The sequence below is a fragment of the Stigmatopora argus genome, chromosome 16 (assembly GCF_051989625.1).
Source record: "Stigmatopora argus isolate UIUO_Sarg chromosome 16, RoL_Sarg_1.0, whole genome shotgun sequence".
Lineage (NCBI taxonomy): Eukaryota > Metazoa > Chordata > Actinopteri > Syngnathiformes > Syngnathidae > Stigmatopora > Stigmatopora argus.
Window position 1 is genome coordinate 2,402,986 of NC_135402.1, and position 27,618 is coordinate 2,430,603.

Sequence of the window (27,618 nt, forward strand, 5' to 3'; positions counted from 1 at the left end):
ATTTTAATTTGATCCTAAAACAGAAAGTCGGCACTCATGATTGACTTTCCCGGGCCACACAAAATGATGCTGCGGGCCAGATTTGGCCCCCGGGCCGCCACTTTGACACCTGTGCTCTAGACAGTGAAGTCCCTTAAGAAAATACATATTGGAAAAAAAGAACCGACTAGCCAAATTATGACACGATAAAATGTCAAATATTTAACTAGCACTAAGATTTAAAGTAGATGACACATTGTCAGCCTTGTAAAATCCAAGCTTTTCCTTTAGCCGTCACATAAACTGAGAAACACAGAAACCGGAGCCTTGTGGATCTTCAAAAGATCAAATCACAAAGCTCTAGTGAAAGCCCGAAAACCTTGCAGCCAGCCTACGCTAATCGGTAAACAGAATATTTGACAGCCGTACCCCAGACAACGACCGATTGCTCAGCAACCACCTGTATCTACGTGAATCGCGGTAACAAGCTGCAGAGATAATGAGGTCATGCCAGATAGAGATGGAGGGGAGTATAAGCACAGAAGGGAGAGGAAGTTCCCATTTATAATTCATGTCAAATGAATTATCATCAGTACTGTGGCATTTGGAATGAATTATTGATCGCGTCTAGGAAGAACTTGCAGTTGGGGGTCCTGATGGACGGAGAGCTAAGTAAGAGGGCAAAGTAAGCAGACACTCAAATGTCGGGTGGAGGTAAAAAGGCGGTGTATTCGCGGTGGGTAATGAAGATTTAAGTTAGTCTGACCAGATTCCTGTTGCGGTGCTTAAGTACTACAATCGCCGTGTTCAAGAAATTCCTGCATTCCCGGTTGGGGGAGGCATGGTGAAGGTTTCATCATTTGTTAAATTATCAATTGTGTGTCATTGGCTAATGATGTTGGGAAGACTGAGACACGAGGCTATAGAGTTTGACAGAGTACTCGCGAGGCTAGGCGATAAAACGATAAAAAAAAGAATTTTCTGCAAGGATAATATTAAAAACCTTCGATAAAATTCGATCATTTTAAACTGCAATTAGACCACCCGACGACCACAGAGAAATTATTATACTATTTCAAAATTCTGTTTTCTTGTAAAGTAAGGTAACATAGTTACTTTCATATTTGAATAAGGAGGAAATTGATTTACTCATTCACAGAAGTTTGAAGTTTCAAATTTGAAACAGAAAAGATGTGATAGTTATCGTGATAATTATCGATAGACTGATAATTGGTTTTTTTTAATCGTGATAACAATTTTTGTCATATAGCCCAGCTCTAAGTACTCGTACAGGGACACCCTTAATTGGTGGCCAGCCAAATCATATTTTATACTTCTTTTCTTAAAGCAAAGGAACATTGTTACTTTCGTAATTGACTAACTTGGATCAAATTGAAATTGAAGGCCGTGGCATGCTGCGTTTTTTGGTCTAGAACCCAATGATTTAGAGGGCAAATCTGACCTCAAGTTACCCATCTTTGCGCTGTAAAATTGCAAAACTGTTGATAGATGGTTAACAGGTGCAATATAATGATGTTAATCATGACAACAGTCAAATAAACGGATTGCCATGTTCATTTAAATGACAGCAATGTTCCTTCGGTGGCTCGTTAAAATAGGTTGGGAGAACACAAATGAGACGGCTGCGTTTGGATGAAACGGGGAGGGAGGGAGGGAGGGAGGGAGGGGGGTGCTTAAATAAAAATCTTCTCTGGGGTCTACTGAAATACGCTGCATTTCATTGGTTTAATGATGTCATAATGAATATGTAATGATGGGGGGGTGGCTTTCGACGCCCAGAAAGAGAGATAAACTCAAACGTGATACTATATATTATGGACTTATTTATTCTGTTTAGATTTATTTATTTTTTTAAAAAGGGATTCAATTCAGTCACTCGGTATAATGAAAATAAAATCATTTAACTCAACAACTTCAGCGTATTAATTCGAAGGCTGTACAATATTTAATAAATAGTTGTTTTCTTATTTTGTATGCCTGAAGATGACTTCTACATGACCGCAAGCAAAAGGCACGTACGCCATATAATGCAACCCCAAAAAGCAGGCTATGGAATATTAAAAAATAAGCAAAAAAAATATTCGAAAAGAAATTTAAAGCACAACTATGACGAGAAAAAACTGCCTTGGAAAAAAACAGCCTTGTGTTAACATTCTATCTGAGCCCCTTCCTCGATTTAAATGTATGCCACATTAGTAGGGATCTAGCCGTTCAATATATTATAATGCGATGTTTGCCCTTAATGGAAAATCAATGGCGAGACAAGGCCGCCACCACCGAGACCATACAAAACCAATTTCCAAATTGACATACGGAAGACCTGTGTGATTGATTCTGACTGTTGTTTGATTTTAATAGCGTTCACTGCAAGCTCATTGACTCCCCAACGTTGTCTTGCGGTTTATCTACAAACTGACAACAGACCTCGTCTGCGTTTTCTCTTCTCTCCGGTTAAATTATATGTTTTTTTTCCCCTCTCCTGGCCAGGGTGGAAATGTTGTATTACATTTGATGAGCCACTGAAATGAGCAGATAATGTGTTTGTACTTTTACTTAATCACGGTGCAATCAGATTCAGTTTATGGAAATTGAAAATAATCCCTTGACGGAAATACAAATTTGTATTGCTGCTTCTAAGAGGAAGAAAGGAGGCTAAATTAACTTTCGCAGGGCCGTAGAGACTTCATAATCAGCCGTCAAAATCAATTCTAGGAAATCGCAATCGCCACGATCGTTAGCTGCCACAACGCCAAAAGAGTGGACTCTAACATATACGGTACTATAATCAAACCTATTTTATTGAATGGTTTTTATTCGACAGCAAGGGTGTCAGACTCGGGTTGGTTCGCGGGCCGCTTTAACATCAACTTGATTTCACGTGGGCCGGACCATTTTAGATATAATATTTAGATATATTTTTTTATAAATGGATTAAAAGAACTGGATTAAAAGCCCTGAATATTTAGTTTGTTATAGATCTAAAACAATGTTTATGTTAGCTTTTTTTCTATATTTTTAGATTCTACAAAATGATTTTTGAACTAAAAACAGAAAAAAATGGACTAAAAAATTACAATTATAGATTTAAAAGGTGGAAAATCAGGAAATTTAATATACATCTATACTCTTCATTTTAATTTGATCCTAAAACAGAAAGTCGGCACACAAAATGATGCGGCGGGACAGATTTGGCCCCCGGGCCACCACTTTGACACGTGTTCTACAGTATTCGTTAAACAAAATGCAGTGAAATCAACTTTCCTGAGGTTTAAGTCCAGCTTCTTACTCAACGTTTTTAATTCATTAACAATACGACAAAATTCAACCGGCATGTTCAAACCTACCGAATCCCACAGCTCAATTTCAAGGTTCACAAATACCAAAACTATTTTTTCCATTATGTACTACAATGTGTGATGTCCCTGTTCCTACTATTAAGAGATCAACACTCAAACTATTAACAACAATATCGCAAGAGACACAATCATAAGCATCTTAAATTTTGTTGACCACCTTCTAAGAACAATGCTTCGTTTCTGGATTGCCTACCTCAAGTACCTCGAAATGTAAACGGTTAAAAAAATGCACTTACCTTGCCAAAGTCTCTGACGTCAAAGAGGTCAAAAGGGTCAAACAACTCGCTGTTCCGCAGGCCAAATTTGTCATGGCATATCTTGAGGAATGTCCGGATGTTTTTCAAACACAGGAACTGCAAAAGACAAAAAAAACATCTACATAAGCGATTGGATTTGTGGGGAAAAAATGCACATTACTGATAGCGAAATTTTGATTGAACAAATAAAACTCGGAAATGCATTACAGATTCACGTGTTGAATCATACCCAATTTTCTCTTTTAAATTTCACACTGGACTAATGGCTATTCCTGTTGTTCCAATTGACAATGCGCCACAAGTAATGCGTCACCCCGAACTGATTATTTTTTTATAGCAAAGAATAATCAACCCAAGCTCAAGTTCTCATCTCATCCGGCCACACCTGAGAGCATTGTTGACTCATTCTCAATTCAAGTGTGCACTTCATCTCATTCCCAGTGTCATGGGTGAGCAAAATTCCCCCTACCTCGTAGAAAAAGAAACGTGACTAGTTGGCTTCAAGACTGACATTTGCGGTTCACGGTGGCAAAGGTTACCACGTGTGTGAATCTTTACCTGCAGGGGAGTGAGTCCATATTGGAGGGGTAACATTTACTAGAGAGGTTTGGAGACCGGCGAGAATGATGTGTCTGACATTCTAATGAATGCTTAAAGATAAGAGAGTAAGTAGAACGACTATGATCTTACTGGAGGGAGAGAAAAAAACACAATATTTCTGGTAGCTTGTGGAATAAAGTCCATCTGGGAATAATGTGTTGTGGTCATTTCCTTAGGCTAAAGCTGTGCTCAGCACAATCCATCAAGAAATTGCTTCTCTTTGCCCAGCAACACTTTCGGGCTTAGGAACGGATATTGTTATGAGCGCATCACAACTCGGATACCAAATTAAACTGGCAGCGGTGGCAAATGAATTTGGTCGATTCTTCGATTCTGATATGAAGGTCCCTCGCATTCTCTTCTGTTAATGTTTCTTTGGTGTCATCTTTACAACGGATGCATTTATTGCTGCTTGCAAAAAGTGCAGTTTGATCGATATCCCGCAAAAACTACAATTGAAGATCTTCTGGAAGTAGTTGTGGCCAACTAAGAAGGTGAATTATTTTGGAAAACAATCAAATCCGTTTCCGAAACGACAGATTGGCTAACTGCTACAATCCTACTTAAATTCAGGCCATTAATCCAGTACCAAGAAACTTTTGGTATAAAGCCACATTATAAAATCCTTATTTGAGATTCACACGAGCAACATGTTGCAATAAAATTCTATTGCAAATTAGAAAAGCGAGCAGGAGCTTGATTTTTCTGGTTCTGGGGATCATTTTTTTTTTAGCGCCAAGAAACGTTGAAGATAAACCAAGGCAAAAGATTTCCATAAGTAGGTCAGGAAGGATTCTCTCGCAGTCTTATTTTTCTGATATTTTATGCGGTGGCGTGGATTTTGAGCAAGGAAAAGAACAAAAACGTTTTAGGGAGTCTAGAGAGAGCCGTGGATGCAGAAAAAATTGATCTGGAAAAATACATTGGCTGGGTTGATAAATTTGGGCTACTTATAAAAAAATCTTTACTTTGAACTGGGTGGTTTTCTGGTGTCATTTCGTATTATGATCTGTTTTTTATCCACTCGATGGATATCTCGAAAAGTTTTCTTTTGTTTTGGGCCAGCATAATTGTTGTTGTTTAAAGGGCCCTATAGTAAAAAAATAATGGGTGCTTGGCAACACTTGGATGGCAATAATGAGCACGGCACCCCATTCTCAGCGAACCTCTCGGGTCACCCAGATGTGGAAGTCAGTAAAGAGAAAGGCGCTAGCAAATTGGAGGAGATGATGCCTGAATAATGCATTGCGAGGCATGCAAATGTGTTAATCTTATCCTATTAGCGCTAAAAGCCTGTAAGCAGCTGAGGATTGACCAGCGTTTTAAATCTTGTACAACTAGAAGTAGACAAAGCACAACGACCTCATTAGCGAGGTCCGTGAGGTTTGAGTTAAAAATCTGGGGGTTAAGTAGGCCACTTGCATTTTTTAGTGAGGTTAATCTCCATTACAAAAGAAAATAAATCAGATGAAAGGATTGACTTCCAAGGTGTTGACCACTATATTATTCAATTTCATTCACATTTACACTGTGTCAGGTCACTGTCAGAAATGGACGTTGTTTGGAGGTAAGGTATACATACCGGTCAACTTATACGGTTTTTGATCATTTTAAAGTGTACGCCGTATACCAACTTTTGTATGGGATTTTTTGAAGTATGTTTTTTGTAAAACTGATCTCGTTTTACCCATTTCGGCTCTAATCCGGATCGTCTCGGTCACTGGTAGCAGACGAAAACGTCATCGGCAACTGCTAATAGTAGTGTAGTGAATAAAGTTATCCAATCCAATACGGGATGAATAAAGTTATCCAATGCATTAAGCAAGAAAATTTTAGACTTTTACGTGGGTACTCGGACATTTCGTCGACCGGACGTTTGGTCGACCGGACGTTTGGTCGACCGGACGTTTGGTCGACCGGACGTTTGGTCGACCGGACGTTTGGTCGACCGGACGTTTGGTCGAACGGACGTTTGGTCGCCGGGTTGTTACTGTTGAAACCAGCTCTCAAAATTATAATCATGAGAGAGAGAGTTTAATATCTAAATATCTAATATCAAAATATCAACAGTAAACTCTGTCATAATTTGACAGCGAGCGAACCCGGCAACCAAACGTGTGTTCTACCTAACGTGTGTTCTACCAAACGTCCATTCTACCAAACGTCCATTCTACCAAACGTCCGTTCGACCAAACGCCCGTTCGACCAAACGCCCGTTCGACCAAACGTCCGTTCGACGAAACGTCCGTTCGACGAAACGTCTTTCAACGAAACGTCCAGTCACGTTTTACGTGTGCCCTACGTGAGTCAATTTGTACGTTTTTTATCGCTTAATAAGGGGAATTGCCATCATTAATAAGGGGAGGGGAATTGAATCAGATGGGAAAAAACGTTTTTAATAAAGGAAATAAATGGCGCATTATGTCTTCAAGATATAGATCTGTCCTCCTTACGACAAAAAAGATCGAAGGAAAGTTTTTATGCGTGAAAAAAAATTGGCAAAGAGAAAGCAGTTGTGCAAGAATGACATTTTTAAATGACCGCCATTAGTGCTGAAAGGGTAGAAACCGATCATGCTCTAATTAATTACCCGCAAAATCAAACTCAACTAAATTAAGACTCATTCATTTGGATGTACGCGGAGATAGATTTTTGTAAAAACATTCCCTGGCAACAAACTACTAGTCTATGTCCACGAAGGGCATCCAAATTATTTTACAAAACCATTTGAGGTCATAAAACAGATTCAAAACAAGCTGCTGTGGATGTGCATAATGCAATTCCCCAGCTACCAAAAAGAACGAAAAAAACCTACAAATCAGTGTAGTATCTAAGCAACAGGCTCAGCTACACAGATTCCCGAATAACGGAAGGTATTTCAACCCCTGATCTCCGCCGGTGGCTTGATGAATGGAGGAAGGTCCACCGAGACATCGATGGATCAAGGAGCAGGTAATTTATGGCATCAAACTACAGACTCGAAGACTCCATTCATCTTTTCCCTTAGCACCAAAACTTGGCAATTCTCCTGCGTGAAATGCTAGCCCTCACTTATCTCGACATAAATCCTCCACGTTCCAGTGTGCACGTGAGACATTACCGTGAGAAATATTTCAACTGGGTTGAACACGGTGACCCACATCATTCTAGAGCATGAACTCGTCACTAGGGATTGCACAACGCATCCATGTCACTAAGCATTTAGCAATCACTCCAGCTATTTCACGAACATATACGAAGACCGTTTTTATATCCGATCCGATGATAGGATTAGCGATAAGCACATGGTTGTTAGGGATACCTTTGTTTTAAAGAGACACTCAGTACACAGGAGGATGCTCGGTGCCTTGATGGCTACGATTATCTCCAAGGTGACTAATGCCATCAACGTGGAGAACGGCTGATTAATCATCTAACTTGCACTGGGGGGCCTGTTAATAAGCATCACCATAGCTTGGATGGACAAATATTTAATTATTGCATATGGCATACATTGGATTAGAGGGGAAAGTCTACACCAGCCTGGTTTAAATGTAAATAATTGGGCCAAGATGAAGCATTACCAAAAAAGCCAAAGTGTACAACTCATTTGGAAATTGAAGACTTTTAAAATGAGGAAAACTAATTATACTCATACAAATGAGAATGTGGCTCTGTTTAAAATGACAAACCTATCATTGCAGGAAGGAGTGCTTCCGCAGATCCTTCCTCCCATCAGCTGTCAGGCTCTTTAACAAAACAAATGGCTGAGTGTTAAGACCTACTGTATGCATGCATGTACATCTATGTGTATGTATGTATATATGTGTTTATATATATATGTATCTGTATGTATGTATGTATGTATATATATGTATGTACAAGTATATGTACGTGTATGTATGTATATATGTGTACGTACAAGTATATGTATGTGTATGTATATATGTGTATTTACAAGTATGTGTATGTGTGTATGTATGTATATATATGTGCATGTACAAGTATGTGTGTATATATATATATATACTATACATATACACACACACACACACATATATACACATATATATATATATATATATATATATATATATATATATATATATGTATTTATTTATTAACTTATTACCTATCTATTTATGTCTAAAATGCCTTTCCTATTTCTGCATCCTCACCTTCTTGCTACTGTGACAACGAAATTTCCCGAATACGGGATGAATAAAGTTATTCAATCCAATTATTCTCTCTTATGTTAAATGGAAGTCAATACACAGCTTCTAATATTTAGCAAATTGTACAATGTAACGACGGTGCGCTCCATTTGCTATTATTTTCTTCCTTTTAATTAAAAAAAAGTCACAATTCCTTCCACGCAGACAAAACATGCACATTAGCAGACCACCATATTTCCAAACATTGATTCCAATTTCCAAATTTCTCACGATCGACTGTGGGATTTTGCACACTTGCACACTTGAACTACCTATAAGGCATTTTTGCCAGGTAAAAAAAAAACTGTGAAACAAAACCTAAGAATCAATTTATGATCTAAAGCCCCATACATCAATCATAGGATGAACACATATGCACAGCAACACCAGTGAAGCCGCCTAAATCAGACAAAATGCCAGCAAAAAGCCTGACACACACACACACACATACATACACGAAGTTTATAGGTGGTCCTAAAAAGTCTTGTACATGGCACGCTGTAGTATAAGTGGCTTTTATGAAGAAATGTACTCGCTCATGATTAAAACAGGAGTTGGCTGCCCTGAACATCTCCATCAACTTTACAGCTTTCTCATAATGCTTCGAGTTGGAGGCTTGGGGGCATTGTAGGCCATTTTAGCAGCAGGACCTAACTGCAATTCAAACTCTTTTATACCCAGGATACGTACCGACGGTAGTAATATATAGAAGACTTATTGCCGTTGTAGGATAAAAGTCAAGATGGATTGCATAAAGTTGGCCACCAGATATCTAGTATCTTCCATATAGCGCAAAATTCTACAAGTTACAAGATCCTGGGTGAGATTTTTTGTGGGAAATGGTAGCATAACAACTAAAACATTTGAATTTGACTTGTTTCTCCGTCTGTTTATTTATCAAAAGATTGGGCACAATTTAGCAACTGCAAGTCGCTACATTTTTGAATTCCTGCAACCGTGATATTTTGCTACATAGTGTTTTAATCATCCTATTATATCATACGATTTTTGTTGTTGTCTTAATTTCCTTTCCTTTTTAATGATTTTTTGTTTTCTTCAGAATCCCAAAACTACATGCACATACTGACCTATCATGAACGTTGATTTATATCCTTAGAATAAGACTTCAGTACATTTTCGGGATTAAATCCAATGTTTATGAGCAAACAAACCTTTGGAAGGCATCGTATTGTTGGTTAATTTTCCTTTTGCTGCAGACATCGTAAAATAACACTTCATAAAAAATTGTCATTCAATAAATTTTGATTAATTGCCATCTAAGAGTGCTTTATTACCACTGCGACATTTCTGCTATATCTGCGGCAAGCCCCACCCTAGATGGAACTAAGAAGACCCCGCAGAGAAAAAAATGAATAAAAAAATCCGCCAACTTTTTGTTCTTTTTACTGGTTTGGCTTGCTCTTTTAGGAAAAAAAATGAAATTAAGTCTTAAAAATATACCTGGAATTTTTAAAAACTACCAGTACATAATTAAACTATTGTCTTTTCCAACAGGAGGGGAAAGGACAACGTCATCGTTTAAGCGGCGCTATGAGATATCATTGTGAGATCATCCCATAGGGCAGAGGTGAGCCTCAAAGAGGGAAAAAAAACCCAGCTTGATAGAGGCCGGTTCTCCTCTCCCGTCTCCCACACACTTGGACTCTGCCTGCAGCACCTCTTTAAAAATAGGAGGCAGAAAAAGCTGTCACTCTGGATTTAGCCTACTTTCCAATGTGCCCATTAATTTCAAAGCAGATGGCAAAGAAAGCGGGGATATGAAGGGGAGTCGGCTAGGCTGCCAAATAAAAACATGGGTGACCAATGGAATCGTGATGACAACAGTTTTAAAGTGGATTCAGACCTTTTTAAGATAGTACAGCAATACCTTGAGATACAAGCTTGATGCGTGCCGGGACCGAGCTCGTATGTCCATTTACGATACCTGTCAACCTCGGCCAATTGCTCCCCTAATTAACGATTGCAATTCATTTTATTAAGCGATAAAAAAGTACGAATTCAAAGTGGCACATATTTACTCACATTGGATGCTTAAAGCATGACAATATTAGCAGTCGACGATGTCGTTTTAGTCTGCTACCAGTGACCGAGATGATCCAGATTAGAGCCGAAATGGGTAAAATGAGATCGGTTTTTCAAAAAACGCACTTTTAAAAAGATAAAAACTACAAATGTTATAGGTCGTAAAATCTGAAATGATCAAAAAACTGTATAAGTTGACAGGTATGATTTACTCGTGTCTCAAATCAATTTTTCCATATAAAATAACTAAATACAAATTAATCCGTTCCTAACCTCTGACAACAAACACCTAAAAATAGGATATTACAATGGAAAAACATGTTTTTAGTTGTTCTAATTGTTCTCACCATCGAGACAGACGGTTGTTTTATCACTTAATTATGCGCCGATTAACGCAAAAAAAAACACGTAAAGAATGGAAACTGTACGGTCGATGCTCGTATCTCAAATTCGTATCTCAGGGCAAAAATTGGCTTAGAGTTGTCCTCGTATCTCAAATTTCTCGTATGTTGTGACACTCGTATGTCAAGGTATTACCGTATTTCTACAAAACAGTCATCAGAGGGTCAAGACACAAGAATAATGGCTATTCTTTGGGTGATCATTTCTTGCATTAACCAAGCATTTGCAGCCAGATTTTTAAAAGTCTTACAGATTCAAACAAGGAGAACAAAAGTCCGAAGTGTTAGAATGAAATGCTATTCCTAGGCATACCATAAAGACCAGGTCGCAATAAAAAAGTAGTGTCGTAAAGACCCCACATGGCACTAATAAAGATGTTAACCTATAAGATGGATCCAAGACGTAGCAATCAACTCATCTGCTATCTGTAATTAATTATCTTGCTTGTGCCTTGCGTGTTTTGCTAATGCACAATAAATTTGCTAAATCATCTCCCAAACAAGGCGTCCTCAAGGACAATCATTAATCATGACATCAGACATCAAGACAAGCGTCCTTCACGTCAACATTTGCCCTTTTGCAGTAGATACGTCAACATGGAATCCCATCAAAGATTTATTTATTTACATATTTTCTTTCAAATGTAGTCATTCATAATTTTGCAATTCATTAATCCTCACAAGGGTCGCGAATATTTATTTCATAGTGGAACGTAGTCGCACTTTTTGGTCGCTTTTGACGCTTTAAATCTCATTTTACTTGCATAATGACAATAAAAGCATTCAATTCAATTTGGCAGTTTTACACACCAAAAAATATAATTTTTCCAGCCCAAAAATAGTTCAAAAAAAGTAAAGACAAGCACGAGATTCATAATTCACCTTGTCAAATGTGTCAAATTTTGTCTCTTGGCATGCACTTACTTGTATGACGATTCTAAAAACTGAAAAAGAGACCACTTGTCCAAAAAATTTGAACGTGCTGACTAGGCGACATCGTACAAAAGGCAGATAAACATGAGATCTCTGAAACTTGGACAGCGTTGTACCCCCTACAACACAAAGCCCTTAAGGCAAGTGCACTCTTTAATGACTCAATTGAACGGTCGATAGAGCAGGCACACGTATTCTCAGGTGAGCTGAGCTGGCATGCTGAATGTAAAGCTTATTTTATAACTCTCAGTGCAATAGTTAATGGAGCAAAAAACCTGAAGTAGAATACTGTGAAAAGATCACCTCAACAGTTCAAAGCTCAACTACGTAACTGACATTTGCTCCAACGTACGCTGACACGGCGAGATATTGAAACTGTAGACAGGTAAACAATTTTAGATGAATACACAACCGACTGGTAAAGTTTGTTTTGTTTGTTTGTTTTTTAATAGATTCAGTCTGTTTTGGTATAAAGCAGCAAAGCCACGGGCCATATGTCGTTTCCGTGTACAAATAAGAGAGCATGCACAGTGTACAAAATAGCTAAAACATGCGCCACGAGAAAGTGAATTACTCTTTCGAAAGCTGGAATTTTGCCAAATCCAACCCATTCAGGCAAGGAAACGTTTTGTTTTGCAAGATTAGTTTTTCAAACAACTTGCTCTCTTTCTTTTTGTAGCAAAATGTTTGAAAAATTGCCTACATGACTGTCATTAAAAATGTTAATTAAGCAGCCAATGAAAACGACAATTAGAAGCACCTTGAGCTATAGCAAAAAAATTTTTTTTAAAATACGTGACCATACGTGCCATAGAAAAAAATTGTGACGTAAAAAAGGCAAATTTCCAAACCTTGCCCTCTAAAAAGTAATAATGAAAACTACAAAATTAGAAGCACCTTGAGCTATAGCAAAAAAAAAATATTTTAAAAATACGTGACCATACGTGCCATAGAAAAAAATTGTGACGTAAAAAAGGCAAATTTCCAAACCTTGCCCTCTAAAAAGTAATAAAAAATCTCCAAAAAATGCCACAGCCGACATCATTGGAATAGCAGATAATCGTTTGTATATACCTTACGCACAAGCACCCCCCAGCAATTTGTCACCCCGGGCAACTGCCCCGCCTGCCCATGCCAGGAACGGCCTCTGCCTTTGCCCCCAAAGTAATCAGTCTTTTGTCCAAAACAGTGCTATAAAAACAACAAATAATAAAAGCTCTAGAGCATGACAACAACAAAACTAGTTTGGACTTTTTCGAAAACACGCATTCATTTCCACGCCGACCCTCCTAAACAGCAGGCGCACAGCTATAAAGGTATTACAGTCATAAGAGGGCCCATTACGAAGGCCTGTCCTCAACAGGAGGCAAATTATTATTAGGCATATTCTTTCTGTTTGGCCATCCATCACGCGGCGGGGAGTAAAAACATTGAGGCCAACTCAAGTCCGCTTAGGTGAAGACGGAAAAGGAAACGATAGAAAGCCTCGGGGTTAACTTTGTCACTAAGGCGACAGTTTGATCATGTCCACTCAACGTCAGATTATTATGCGAGTATAATGAGATTTAAAGCTTTACCATCAAGTTCACAAATAACAACAACAAACAACAACAATAAATAATAAATAACGCTCCTTCTCAACTCCAGGAGTAGCAAAAGCAGAACATTTAATCATTTTATTGTCATTAAAGTATAGTATATTAAGATTTAAAGCCACACCACGAAGTGCACAATAACAACAAAAACAAATAAATTAATCAATAAATAACATTCATTCATTTTCGTAACTGCTTTATCCTCACTAGGGTCACGGAGGGTGCTGGAGCCTATCCCAGCTGACTTCAGGGCAGAGGTGGGGGACACCCTGAATTGGTGGCCAGCCAATCAGAGGGCACAAGGAGACCTAGGCAATTTGGAGTGTCCAATCAGCTTACCATGCATGTTTTAGGAATGTGGGAGGAAACCAGAGTACTCGGAGAAAACCCACACAAGCCCAGGTAGAACATGGAAACTCCACACAGGTGAATCAACCTGGATTTGAACCCAGGACCCCAGAGCTGTGAGGCCGACGCGCTAGCCACTCAAGCCGCCGAATCGCCTAAATAATAACGATCACTAATAATTATTTTTTTAAATCAATAAACAAGTAATACATTATAAATAAATGGTCAACGACATAAGTAGGGAAGTGCACAAATAACAACAAACTAATCAATAATTAAGTATTAAATAAATAAGTAGCAAACATAATATGAATGATTAAATTAGTATTATTAAAAATAAGACGCATGTTAGATTACAAAGTGTTATTCCAAATGACTATGTTCGTTTGAGATGTTTTCCGATAGGATAAATGAAGTTCCCCTCATCACGATGCGGGTACATTGTTTCATTTTGCGCTATTTAAACGATGGCTCCTGGGTACGCAAGTATATTACAAAACAGCATGGCGGCGCAGCATTTAGGGAGGAAATTACACATTAAGCTGTGATGTCCCATAAAAGAATTATTCAATTACATTTTCATTGCATTTGGCGACGCCAGCTTGCCTGAAAGTGAAACCCAATGGCCGTTAGAAACAGAGCATTAACAGATGGGGCTCCCTGGAAAATGGACACTGAAATTAAACAAGATATTCGGTATAAAGGCCGTTTACGTCGTTTGCCAACCCATTGGATCTTCTGTTCTCAATTTCTATGAGGGATGGTGCAAACAAGAAAGAGGTTGCCAGGTTTGAGAAACATTGACAGGAAAGACGCTACATTATTTTAGCTTCAGCTCAGTCTGCAGCGTTTCAATCAACTTACGAAAAGATTTAATCGAACCTTTTCGGATACTGTGTAGATCAGGGGTGTCAGACTCGGGTTGGTTCACGGGCCGCTTTAAACTTTTCAACTTGATTTCACGTGGGCCGGACCATTTTAGATATAATATTTACTTTTTTTTTTATAATTGGATTAAAAGAACTGGATTAAAAGCCCTGAATATTCATTTTTTATAGATCTAAAACAATGTTTACTTTAGCTTTTTTAAATATATTTTTAGATTTTACAAAATGATTTTTGAACTAAAAACACAGAAAAAATTGATTAAAAATGACAATTATTGATTTAAAAGGGGGAAATCAGGAAATTTAATATACCGTAATTACTCGAATATAACGCGCACTCGAAAATAACACGCAGGTATAACTTTGGGCCAAAAAAATCTGGAAAAGCGCAGTACTCGAATATAGTGCGCACCTAAAATTTCCCGCTGACGAAAATCAGAAATCTTACCTTTTTTTCTTCGTTTCACGATTGTTTTGTTCAAACAAATTTATTCATTAGAATCCTTCAAATGAAAAGTTCCTCTCTCTCTTTGTCTGTCCTCTCATACATCTCTTCGTTGAGAATCCTATCAACGTCCACGCTTCCTTCATCCACTTCCTCTTCCTCCCACAACACATCATCCGATTGGCTTTACGAGATGACGTAAAATCCGTGCGTCAAAGTGAGTTTGACAATGCTTTTTTCGATCGAAAATTTGTAATTTATTTTAGTTATTGATTATAACACTGAACTGACAGAGGGTGAACTGAGACGGGTACGAGGCTAGAGGGGGGCAGTGGTGTTCTCGGCTTCACGAGATGACGTAAAATCCGTGCGTCGGCTCTACGAGATGACGTAAAATCCGTGCGTCAAAGTGAGTTTGACAATGCTTTTTTCGATCGAAAATTTGTAATTTATTTTAGTTATTGATTATAACACTGAACTGACAGAGGGTGAACTGAGACGGGTACGAGGCTAGAGGGGGGCAGTGGTGTTCTCGGCTTCACGAGATGACGTAAAATCCGTGCGTCGGCTCTACGAGATGACGTAAAATCCGTGCGTCAAAGTGAGTTTGACAATGCTTTTTCCGATCGAAAATTTGTAATTTATTTTATTCAATTCAATTTCAATTCAATTTATTTGGCAAAAAAAGCACCAGGCTAAGGGCCATGTAACAAGACACAAAAAAAAAAAAAAAAAAATTAGTTTTTGATTATAACACGCACCCCCAACTATTGGAATTAATTATTTTGCAAAAACCTGCGTGTTATATTCGAGTAATTACGGTACATCAATACTCTTCATTTGAATTTGATCCTAAAACAGAAAGTCAGCACTCATTATTTACTTTCCCGGGCCACACAAAATGATGTGGCGGGCCAGATTTGGCCCCCGGGCCACCACTTTGACACATGTGGCGTAGATCCTACAAAGCAGTTTTGCCACCAGCAAGTGCATCGCTCCGATTAAACAACATTTTTTAAAGCATTATACGGAAAAACAGTGCATGTTTGAGCAAATTTCGCAAAAATCCATTTTACTCTTTAAAGTGGCTTACAAGCCAAATAGCTGGATTTTGCCAAGCCTTGTACATAGAACAGACTCTCCGCTATCAGCTCTAGTTATCAGCCTGTCACACTGTATGGTGAAGATAAATCTAGCCAATTAAAATTTAAATTGGTAGAGGCACTGCCGTGACTTGGCTACCCTTTGTGTAGCATCGCTTCCCTGCCATATGTGGAAAGTACGTCAACCAGAAGCATGATTTCACCAAAATAAGACATAACGGCCAAAGAGAATTTCTGGAAACTATGTATGTTGTATAAAGAAAAAGTCAAAAATGGTGAGTTAACATTAAATCATGGATTGTCAGAATGCCCTATTTTCTCCCTCTAAACCAGGGGTGTCAGACTTGGGTCGTCAACTCAATTTCATGTGGGCCGGACCATTTTAGATATAATATTTAGATTTTTTTTATAAATGGATTAAAAGAAGTGGATTAAAAGCCCTGAATATTCAGTTTTTTATAGATCTAAAACAATGTTTATTTGAGCTTTTTTATATATATTTTTTTTTTATTTTACAAAATGATTTTTGAACTAAAAACACAGAAAAAAATGATTAAAAAATGACAATTATTGATTTAAAAGGGGGAAAATCAGGAAATTTAATATACATCTATACTCTTCATTTTAATTTCATCCTAAAACAGAAAGTCGCCACTCATGATTGACTATCCCGGGCCACACAAAATGATGCGGCGGGCCAGATCTGGCCCCCGGGCCGCCACTTTGACACATGTGCTCTAAGCTATTATGATGTCTTGGAAATCCTGCAAAAACGAGATGCTCAACTGAGCTCTGGATGAGAACGCATTAATAAATTACCCTCATAAATTATGAACAACCAGAAATCGTTGACTTAATTTTTTCTTTGTAAATGTAGTGACTTTTTTTCCAAGTTAATTGTTTTAAATTTCATACTGCCTCCGAGAAGACCCACTTTTCGTGTTGATGTTAATTTTCTCAATGAATCTATTTCTGTGTATCATCTCTATGTAATTCTCTTATTCCAATAACCCACATTAAGACGGGAACAGGTGTGGCGTATATATAAGTATTACGGTAATTTGTTTTCAATGCCTACGAGATAAGGCGCAGGATTGTATCGCAAACAAAAATGTCTTTGTTTGGTCCTTCCTATTGTGTCTCTATTTAAACCGGTTGATCGATAGCAATAGATTAAAGCCGTGGGCTGCATTCGCCGTTATCAGTACAAATATTGACAAGTTCGTGGATCGGCAACTCATTCTCTCCCAAAAAGTCAACATTTTTAACCAGCTGGAGATTGTAAACTGCTTTGTTCTGTTGTGTTTCTTTTCACTGCGGGAAAAGAATTGTTTAATAACAGTCATCATTTGCTTTGAAATGAAACCACGTGGGAAAACAACACAACAAACAAAGCAGATAAGACCAAATTTCAGTCCACCAAACTCATTCATCTAAAACATTTCCAACAACAAAATGGCCCAAAAAGCCTCAAGCACAATGCTTTTTTTTCAAGTCCCTGTTCCATCCTGTCCGACTCTTTTCATCTATACAGAAAAAAAAAGACCAGTCAGGAGCTCCGGTACAATGCAGGCTCTCTGCTCAGATCATGCAAACGACCAGATAAGCAAGGAATGATAATCACATACACGCACGGGGAGGATTTTGAGGATGCAAAAAAAGCCTGGCGGCGCTACAAAAAAAAAAAAGAAACAAAAACACTGGGTGAGGCCCACATAAAGGAAGAGATATGGTGAAGTCTCAGAGGTGCACTGGAGAGCTGTGATAATAGAAGAGCTTCCCCATCTGCTGGATGAGAGCTCGAGCATGACCAAGCAGTGGAGGCCACACCCTGGAAGAATACCCTCATTGGATGAAGAAAAAATATGCAGGAAAAACAATGCTGTTTTTTGTTCCAATGACTCTCCTTTTTAAATAATGTTCTTGTGAATGTTCTTTTGTCAGGGAGCAAGTCATGCATAGTAAGGATGGTTAGCATCCATGTAAGTCATTAAAGAATACATGTATAGAGTTTTTTGGTAAATGTGTGGTTATTTTTTTAGTCCCTAGTAGTAGTAGGGCGGCTCGGTAAAAAAGTGTTTAGCGTGTTGGTCTCGCAGTTCTGGGGCCGGGGGTTCGATCCCAGGTGGGTCCTCGGATGGTTAGCGTCAAATTTGCTTCAATTGAACCTGTGTAAGTCATTAAAGATTACATGTATAGCGTTTTTTTGTCAATTTTTGGTTATTTTTTAGTCCCTGCTACTAGTAAGGTGGCTCGGTAAAAACGTGTTTAGCATGTTGGTCTCGCAGTTCTGGGACCGAGGGTTCGATCCCAGCTGGGTCCTCGGATGGTTAGCATCCAATTTGCTTCAATTGAACCTGTGTAAGTCATTAAAGATTACATGTATAGAGTTTTTTTGTCAATTTTCGGTTCTTTTTTAGTCCCTGCTACTAGTAGGGCGGCTCGGTAAAAAAGTGTTTAGCATGTCGGTCTCGCAGTTCTGGGGACAAGGGTTCGATCCCAGGTGGGTCGTTGTGTGCATTTTCTCCATCCCAAAAACATGCTTTCTAGTCTGCTTCAACACTAAATCTCCCCCATCTATGATTGGTTGACCATCTCCTTGTGCCCGGTGATTAGCTGGGATAAGCTCCAGCACCCCCCATGACCCTTGAGAGGAGAAGCGGTTCAGAAAATGAATGAATGGCAACTGTATTGCTAGATCATGTGACTAATTCAGGGTCGTTGGGGTGTCGGAGCCTAATGTGACTAATTGCATCCATTAAATCATTAAAATTGTCCTCGTTGCGAATAATAAAGGTTATTGTTAAAAAGACATGATTGGTTCATTTTTTGCCAGGATTGTGGATATAATTTTCTTGTTTAGTCCGTCAGGTAAATTTCAAAGCATCTTTTGTGGTTGGATATAAACTGCCATGCATCATTCAGACAGAAATCTAATGTTTCATGTAAATACGGCGAGTGTTGTCGCCACGGCGATGGTGGTGGGAGATATAGCCGTCTGCTTCAAGCATGACTGCTTCTATGCTAACCTCAATTTAAACACAAAAAAAAATACCCAGCGTGAACTGCCTGATCTCATCACTGCAGCAAAAAAAAAATAATACAGTCTAAACAGTCTATTCATTTGCCATGCAGTATTTTTAGAGGTCTTGACTATTAGGTGAGCAATTTCTAAAGATGAATTATTCAAGCCTACGAGATGTAAACCAGCCTTTCTCTTCCTAATTTGACTCTACTAGAGTCTGGTGATTACACAAGATAAGCATTTCACTATTTAAAATAATTACTCTGTAACCAATATTTGCCAACAGGACCGTCTTTTAAACGGTTTCTTTGGAAATAATGTAATATACTCTAGTATACTTTTGTCATAGGAAGCCGTTTATGGATAAAAAAGGAGAAGAAAATGACCTAATTTAAGCATGGCTTAAGCAAGCTTTCCAAAATATATGATGTGCTATACCAGGGGTAGGGAACCTATGGCTCGGGAGCCATATGTGGCTCTTTCTATGGGTGCATATGGCTCTTCACTAACCTATGAAGTAAAATATGGAAATCACTGCTGAGAGAGCTGAGTCCCGTGCATAATATATTCGATACTGATTTATTAGCAACAGCATAACAATGTTGTCAAAAGAATTCAGAGACTTTTTGTACTTTAAAAGTGGCGAAATGACAAAAAAAAAAAATCACACATTTTCATGTATTTTTACTTTTCAATTCTGAGAATGGCTCTCAAGAAATAACATTAGAAAATATGAATTGTTTAGGGCTCTCTCTGTCAAAAAGGTTCCCGACCCCTGTGCTATACACATCAAAATAATGCTAGCAATACAGACTATGAAAAAGTTTTTTTTTGTTTGGCACAAAAAAAGAAGATGCAGCACATCATCTGTTAATCTTTTGTAGGGTCGTGCAGATTTGTAACATATAAAGCATGAAAAAGATTTTGCTGCATCCGTTCCAGCGCCCTTAGCGGCTCACGGGGGATTTCCCAGCGCCAGGATGTAATTCAAGCTTTCTCCCGACATGCGTTAATGTCCGTCCACACTGCATTTCACCATTCAAATGAGTCATAGGCCTACACATGAAATGGTCAATGGGGTTTCCTTTCACTGTAAAACGGAGTCACCGAAGCAAAGAAAAGACTTCCGCCCCCCCCAAAAAAAACTGCATTACGCTCCGACGCCCACAGTCAGCAGCAATCAAGTGCTCAATTCTGCCTTACATAACAATACATACAATCAAAGTACTATTAAATTTGCTTGGCTACTATAGCAAGTCACCAGACAAAAATGATCTCGCATCCTGATTTTAACTATACAGCAATACGAGTGTCCCAACATTTGACATACGAGCAAATTTCCGAGCAAATTTTCACCCTGATACGAGACAAATTTGAGATACGAGTAAATTGACATGTGAGCTAGGTTCCAGAACGCATTAAGCTCATATCTCAAGGTATGTACATAGATTTGGACACGTAATCTAACCCTTCTTTATACATGAAAGCAAACAAAACAAAGGGGAACAAGCTAAATATTAAAAAAAAAAAAACATTGATACTAGACAAATTTAGAATACGAGTACATTGACATGTGAGCTCGGTCCCAGAACGCATTAAGCTCGTATCTCAAGGTATTACTGTACATATATTAGGACAAGTTATCTAACCCTTCTTTATACATGAAAGCAAACAAAACAAAGGGGAACAAGCTAAAAAAAAAATTAAAAACGCTGATACAAGACAAATTTGGAATACCAGTAAATTGGCATGTGAGCTCGGTCCCAGAACGCATTAAGCTCATATGTCAAGGTATTCCTGTACATATATTGGGACACATAATCTAACCCTTTATACATGAAAGCAAACAAAACAAAGGGAAACTAGCCATAAAAAATTTAACAACGCAATTCTATTGCTTTTCTAGACAAGCTTCCTTCCAGCAAAAACTCTAGTCAACAATGGTGGGTCAGTGTCTTCAGATTCCTTAAAAAAAACTGTGAATGATGCTCTTAAATGGAAAAGTTGACCCCACCCTCAGGCTACTTGAACATGACATTAGGGTTTGTGACCTCTGAAAAGAAATACTGTTTTTATGAACATCTATTTAGACACGTCAGCAAGGGACAGCACTCGGAATGAAGATCTGAAATCTCCTCACATTAATTCATAAGACACATTCTGTCGCATTGACAGCGGCTGCTCCATAATTCATCATTCCTAAGGGGCTTTTCTTTTTGTAGGATGGGAAGTGAGTGTCAATTGTTATTATTAAAATGTACTATTTCTATTAACAACATGGCAGTGAACATTGAAGGATTTACTAAAGCGTAATACAAACTGTAAAATATTTGGCTAGAGTTAATAGTGATCAAGTCATTAAGCTCGTTTTAATTCCGTGCGACGCAATTAAGAAGAAAAGTGGAATAATTTTGTCTATTTATGGAGCAGAAAACGTGACTAATCTTTCAAAACAAAAATTATTAGATTTCAGGACATTGCGAAACCTGTTCCTATCATTTCTTTTGTGTAAATATTACATAAAATAAAAGACCAAGGGCACTATTTAAAAATAAAGTTATAGTAAAACACACATTTTTGCTTTAAACAATTGAAAATGTATAGCAGAAAAGCATATGCAGAATTAATCCAAAAGATATGACCTTTAGTCACCCCCTCTACAAAAACATTGTTTTTTGCTTTTTTATTTTGCGGTTCTATATTTGCAATAAAGTAAACCCATAAACTAAGTGCTGACTCATCACTCACATTTAAATTATTCATTAAACTTTGAGCTAGATGCTCCTGCTTGGCCACTCTGATCAATTTTGCGCGTTATCGTACGGCGACTCCACGGCTAACGCTTCCCATTCCTTTCCCTCTTCAGACCAAAGGTAACCAATCATACTGTTTGCTTGAGTCCCTAAGACGATCCATCACAATCTGACAAAGAAAGCGGATGTTTTGGAGACATATAATGGGTAAACATGACTTATTAGAAAATGCGTGCATGGGTGTGTTTCTGAAAGCAGCTTAGTAAATATTCCATATTGAAAATTCAGTTACGGAAACAGATTTACAACCACAACGTTATGTTAAGCATAAAAACAGAATATGAAAATTTGCAAATCATGTTCCAGGTGGAGCAGTGGTGTCAAGTATACGGCACGTGGGCCAGAAGTGGCCCGCCAGGGGGGTCCGATCCAGCCCTTGGCCAATCGACCAATCAATAAGGATTGGTCCCTTGCATGTTTATAACATACTAAAGATGATTCAAATATGGTATATGTTGTGAGATTCCAATAAACAAATATAATGTGGCCAAATACAGTGCGTTGTTGATCATATTCTGTCTGCAGAGTATTTTATTTTACATTTATCAATTCTGTTCAAGAGTTAGACAATGTTGCTCAATTTTTTTGCATTATTGATTGCAACTGATGGATGAGAATTGAGTGAAATTAGTTTACAGCCTTATAGCACATAGCAAAATTCAATACATAACGGTATTTTAAGTGCAATTCAAAGGACTCTGGGCACAAACGCACAACTTGTAAAATAATCCGTCAAAACACAGCCTACAGATCATCAATCATTAGCACTCAGACAGTTATCAATCAATATTAATTATGTTCAAAACCCCAAGCTGTTCATTTCACCCACATGCAAACTAGGTTGCATTGAGTGAAAAACCACAGCCTCTTTTTCCAAATACCAAGAACAAACATACTTTATGTAGAATAAAATCAGCATCTAACTCATGACTTCAATTACATTTTGTACTATTTTTGCTTCCAGATATCATTTCAGCTTTAAAAAAATGACCGTTTTAATCAGAATTCTACATCAAGCCAATACTAAAATGAATTTACAATCATCACCAGATTAAAACAGACTTTTATGTCATCTTTAAACGCGATAAACCCAAATTTGTCATGAGTTTGTGTCTGCAAATCTGCTTTCAAAGTTGATTCATTCATTTTCCATGCACGTTTTCTAAGAATGTCAAAAAACTACTTGAAAGCAAATGATGCACTACAGTACTGCTGCAACAACAACGGCGGGGGTGCCGTGGCAAGCTCCAAAGCGACCCACTGAACTAAATAGCTCAATAATTCAGAAGGCAGATGCCATGAAGATGGCTTAAGCTGTTCAGGAAACAACTTTCTACTCATCCAATCTTTAGGAAACAGCTGTTGAAAAAGTGCCATTTATAGCACGAGAATTAAAGTGGTCGTTTAGCGAGCGTCTTTGACCGCGAGAAGTTTGCGGCGGGCGCAAACTTCATCCCGTTAAACAGGTGCCTTGTTAAAGTTGGTATAAAACAAATGGTGAGGAATTCTTAGTGTTAGCAATCCCATTGCTTTTCTCATTATTGTCTTCCCGTTTGTCCCGAGGCGATGAGAACCTGTCATTAAATGGCTAAGAAAATGGAAATGTCTTTTTCTTTTAACCCATTTTCTTTTTTAGAAGCGCCACTGCCGACAAAGTTATGCGCATGATGTCCGTTTGCGAAGTCGTATGGTTTTAATTAGAAGAAGCGGCAAACGCTTCAAGGTTGCGGCGGCTTTAAAGCGGAAAAGTCCTCCTAGAACAAGGGTGTCAGACTCGGGTTGGTTCGCGGGCCGCGTTAACGTCAACTCGATTTCATGTGGGCCGGGACCATTTTAGATATAATATTTAGATATATTTTTTTTTAATAAATGGATTAAAAGAACTGGATTAAAAGCCCTGAATATTCAGTTTTTTATAGATCTAAAACAATGATTATTTTAGCTTTTTTAAATATATTTTTAGATTTTACAAAATGGTTTTTGAACTAAAAACACAAACAAATTTATTAAAAAATTACAATTATTGATTTAAAAGGGGGAAAATCAGGAAATTTAATATACATCTATACTCTTCATTTTATTTTGATCCTAAAACAGAAAGTCGGCACTCATGATTTACTTTCCCGGGCCACACAAAATGATGCGGCGGGCCAGATTTGGCCCCCGGGCCGCCACTTTGACGCATGTGTCCTAGAATATTTACCATGTGTTTCATTCACATTGTGTATTTTCAATTACAGTCTAGCGTTTTTTGAAGCTATGGTAAGACTAAAATACTTGAAAATGTTAGAACATTTATGGCATTTTTTTTATTTGATTTTCTTTAAGAAAAATATACCAGGATTTGTTTTTATCAAATCAAATGCCTTTACTGTCATCATACACCGCTGCGTACAACGAAACTGGTGGTGCTACTCCACAAAGTGCGTTTCTAAAATATTGCACAATCTATATTTTAGAATTTACCTTGCCAGGATGTGACTTTATATTTTTATATTACTTATTTATGTTTTTTTACTGGGAAAACGCACTTTGTGGAGTAGTTAAATGACTAGATCTGATACCAAAGCAGAAAACGCTGAAGTTTGGCCATATTTCACACACAAACAATAAACACGGAAGCTACTTGCAACACTGATAAAGACAATACCCTTTAAAAAAAAAGACCAATTGAATCAAATTGTTGCTACTGGAAATCCCAGTCAAAAAGACACTTAATGCAAAGAGCAAAAAATCAGCAAATGAACAAAACGCCACCAAAAATGCAAGTCTTTTTCACGGTTTGGCTTCCACAAAAGTACAGTTCAACTATAACAATAACAAAATCAATAACATCAAAACGGCATTTGTCTGCTACCAGACATCCCAGTCAAAAAGACAATGCAAAGAGCAAAAAAAATCTGCAAATGAACAAATCGCCACCAAAAATGCAAGTCTTCTTCCCAGTTAGACTTCCACAAAAGCACAGTTCAACTCCAACAATAACAAAATCAACAACGTCCAAACGGCATTTCTTCAACATTCCCCATCCCTACTAGCTACGAATCTACAATCCTGCTACAGTGGCTTACAAAGGCAAGAAAGAACACGTTGATATTGTTGAGACTGACACACAAAGTCAACCATCATAAAGTCAAACACGCTCCCAATGCTTTCAAGAATTCTCCTAGATGTGTGTCCACCACAGGTAATGCGCAAGTTCACAGCAGGTGAAATAACATGTCCAGGGAAGGACAACCGGGTCTGTCCCAATTAATTGAGGAGGAAAAAGAGACGACAGGGGTGCCAAGGGGGCCCGAGGCCTATAACATCCAGCTGTCTGCTCTTATAGACTTCTTCCCCCATCCAGCTTCCATTGTCGCCTTCAAACATTTCACGCCCACCTTATAGATCCCGTGCCGATTTCACAGATGCGGGGTGACACCGCCTCACTTTCCCTGCAACGTTATTCCGTGGGGAGTGAGGATAACGTGTTCACGGTTTCTCACTTCTTCTTTTTTACACTTTTTCAGTAACATGAAGAACTCACGCAGAACGTGCTCGCCATGTTGTCGTCTTGTTATCGAGGGACGGTATAATCCGGGTCAATGTGAATAAATGGTTTCATTGGGGCAGAAAAAAAGAGTGTTGTTGAACAAGATGGCCGAATTTGAAGGGATAAAAACGTTGTTAACTACATATATGATCCTAAATGAATTGAATGCTTTTATTGTCATTATACGAGAATAATGAGATTTAAAGCTTCACTACGAAGTGCACAAATAACAACAACAAACGGACAAATAATAAATCCCTAAATAAAAATAAATACAAAAATAGTCAACATAAGTAGTCATTGCATAAATAAGTAGGCAATTGCCCAAGTAACAAAGAAACAAACAGATAATCAATAAATAAACAAGTAGTCAGAATATAAATAAGGGAAGTGCACAAATAACAACAGCAAACAAACAGATAAATAATCAATAATGAGAAAAAATAATCAACGAATAAGTAGTCAGAACATAAATAAGTAAGGAAGTGCACAAATAACAACAAACAAACGGACAAATAAAAAAGTAGTCAACATAAGTAGTCTGAACATAAATAAGTAGGGAAGTGCACAAGTAAAAATGACAAAGAAACAAACAGATAATCAATAAATAATAATAAATGAATCATCAATAAATAAATAAGTAGTCAGAACATAAATAAGTAGGGAAGTGCACAAATAGCAACAACAAACAAACAGATAAATAATGGGAAATAAATAATCAATAAATAAGTAGTCAACATAATAAATAAGTAATAGTCAACATAGATAAGTAATGTAGGCGATGCTATTTTTCTTAAAAGGTGAAAAAAACTCAACAAAGCGAGTTGGAAGTATGAAGCTAAAAGCAAGAGCACATTTGATGAATGACGGTGACCAAAGCACTTTATCAAGCGAGCATCCTATCTGAGGATAGCGGTCAGGGAAAATGTCATCCCAGTTCTCCCTCCTCACACTTCTCTGTCAAGGTCGAGTGATATTGGGGGGGTTCGGAGAAAACAAAGTGGACCGTAAGGAACCTTTTGTCATGGTTTGTGTACTTAAGCATTTGTCTGCTGATAGACAAAAAGAGCGAAGTAACTGGAGAAAACCAAATACGGCATGTGTGTGTGTTTGTTTGTGTGGGACATGCTCCATTTTACAGGTAAGCACCATTAAATGCTTCCTTCTTCCATCTTCTGTTTATCACGGGAGCTTGGCCATTAAATGGAAATAGTTTACACACTGTTACGTTTTCAAAACACTAAACTCTCATCTTTGTGGGACGCAAAATATAGAAAAGTGCTTAGTTCTCCCTACCAGGCTTTTATAAGAAGTCACGTTTCAGGAAGCTCATCAATCAACAACATCTTGGTATCATCATGGTAGAGCGATAAAAACAAAAAGTTTAAAAATGGCTGCAACGGCATTGTATAAATAAAAGACGCAGTCCCTTTTATGGCGATACGCATGAGGCGTCGAAGGAGTAATATGCTGACAGTCTTACAGAAATTCATTTTTGACGGGTATACTGAGTGATATGGATGTCCAATAAAAAGGGATTTTCCAACAGAGCAGCTCGCTGACACAAACTGAGACTGTAGAAGAGTCGCGAACAAGCCGCCCGATGAAAGACAGACGTTGATGTAGTGCTCGGACAGCAGACTAAACACAACTATATAAATATATACAAATATAAGTCCAAGTTTGCAACACCCAATCCTGACAAAATATACACTCAACTCTTAAGCTCCACTTTCTCTTTTCACTCAAACATGTTGCCATCAGGAAATATATTTTCTTTTACATGACCAAGACAATGTCATGTCCATTTTTACTTTCGTTTCTGGGATGCGGGAGGAAACCGGAGAAAAGAAAAACTAGTAAGTACATTTTAGCAACAACAACAAAAATCAATGACATGAATAATAAAAGCGTTAAAACGGAAATAGCGGAAAATATTCAGTTTAACCTATTATTTTTTTAAAGTAGAACATCTTTTTACTTACAAGAATGATTGTTTTAGTTAAAAAGGTGCAGTTAATATTCTTTGTATATGAACATTTGAATTTTAGTATGTAACATGAAGTCGACAAACACACGATTGA

The 27,618-nt window shown here is 37.9% G+C and overlaps 1 protein-coding gene across 9 annotated transcripts in view; it reads right to left on the reverse strand.

Annotated features, from left to right (window-relative positions):
- vav2 (vav 2 guanine nucleotide exchange factor) overlaps positions 1-27,618 on the reverse strand; it is a 106,319-nt gene that overhangs the window by 70,191 nt on the left and 8,510 nt on the right. For all 9 annotated transcript variants that reach the window (XM_077623418.1, XM_077623427.1, XM_077623420.1 and 6 more), the window contains exon 2: positions 3,593-3,709. In XM_077623418.1, the coding sequence (XP_077479544.1) occupies positions 3,593-3,709 (117 nt within the window). The remainder of the gene's footprint in view (positions 1-3,592; positions 3,710-27,618) is intronic.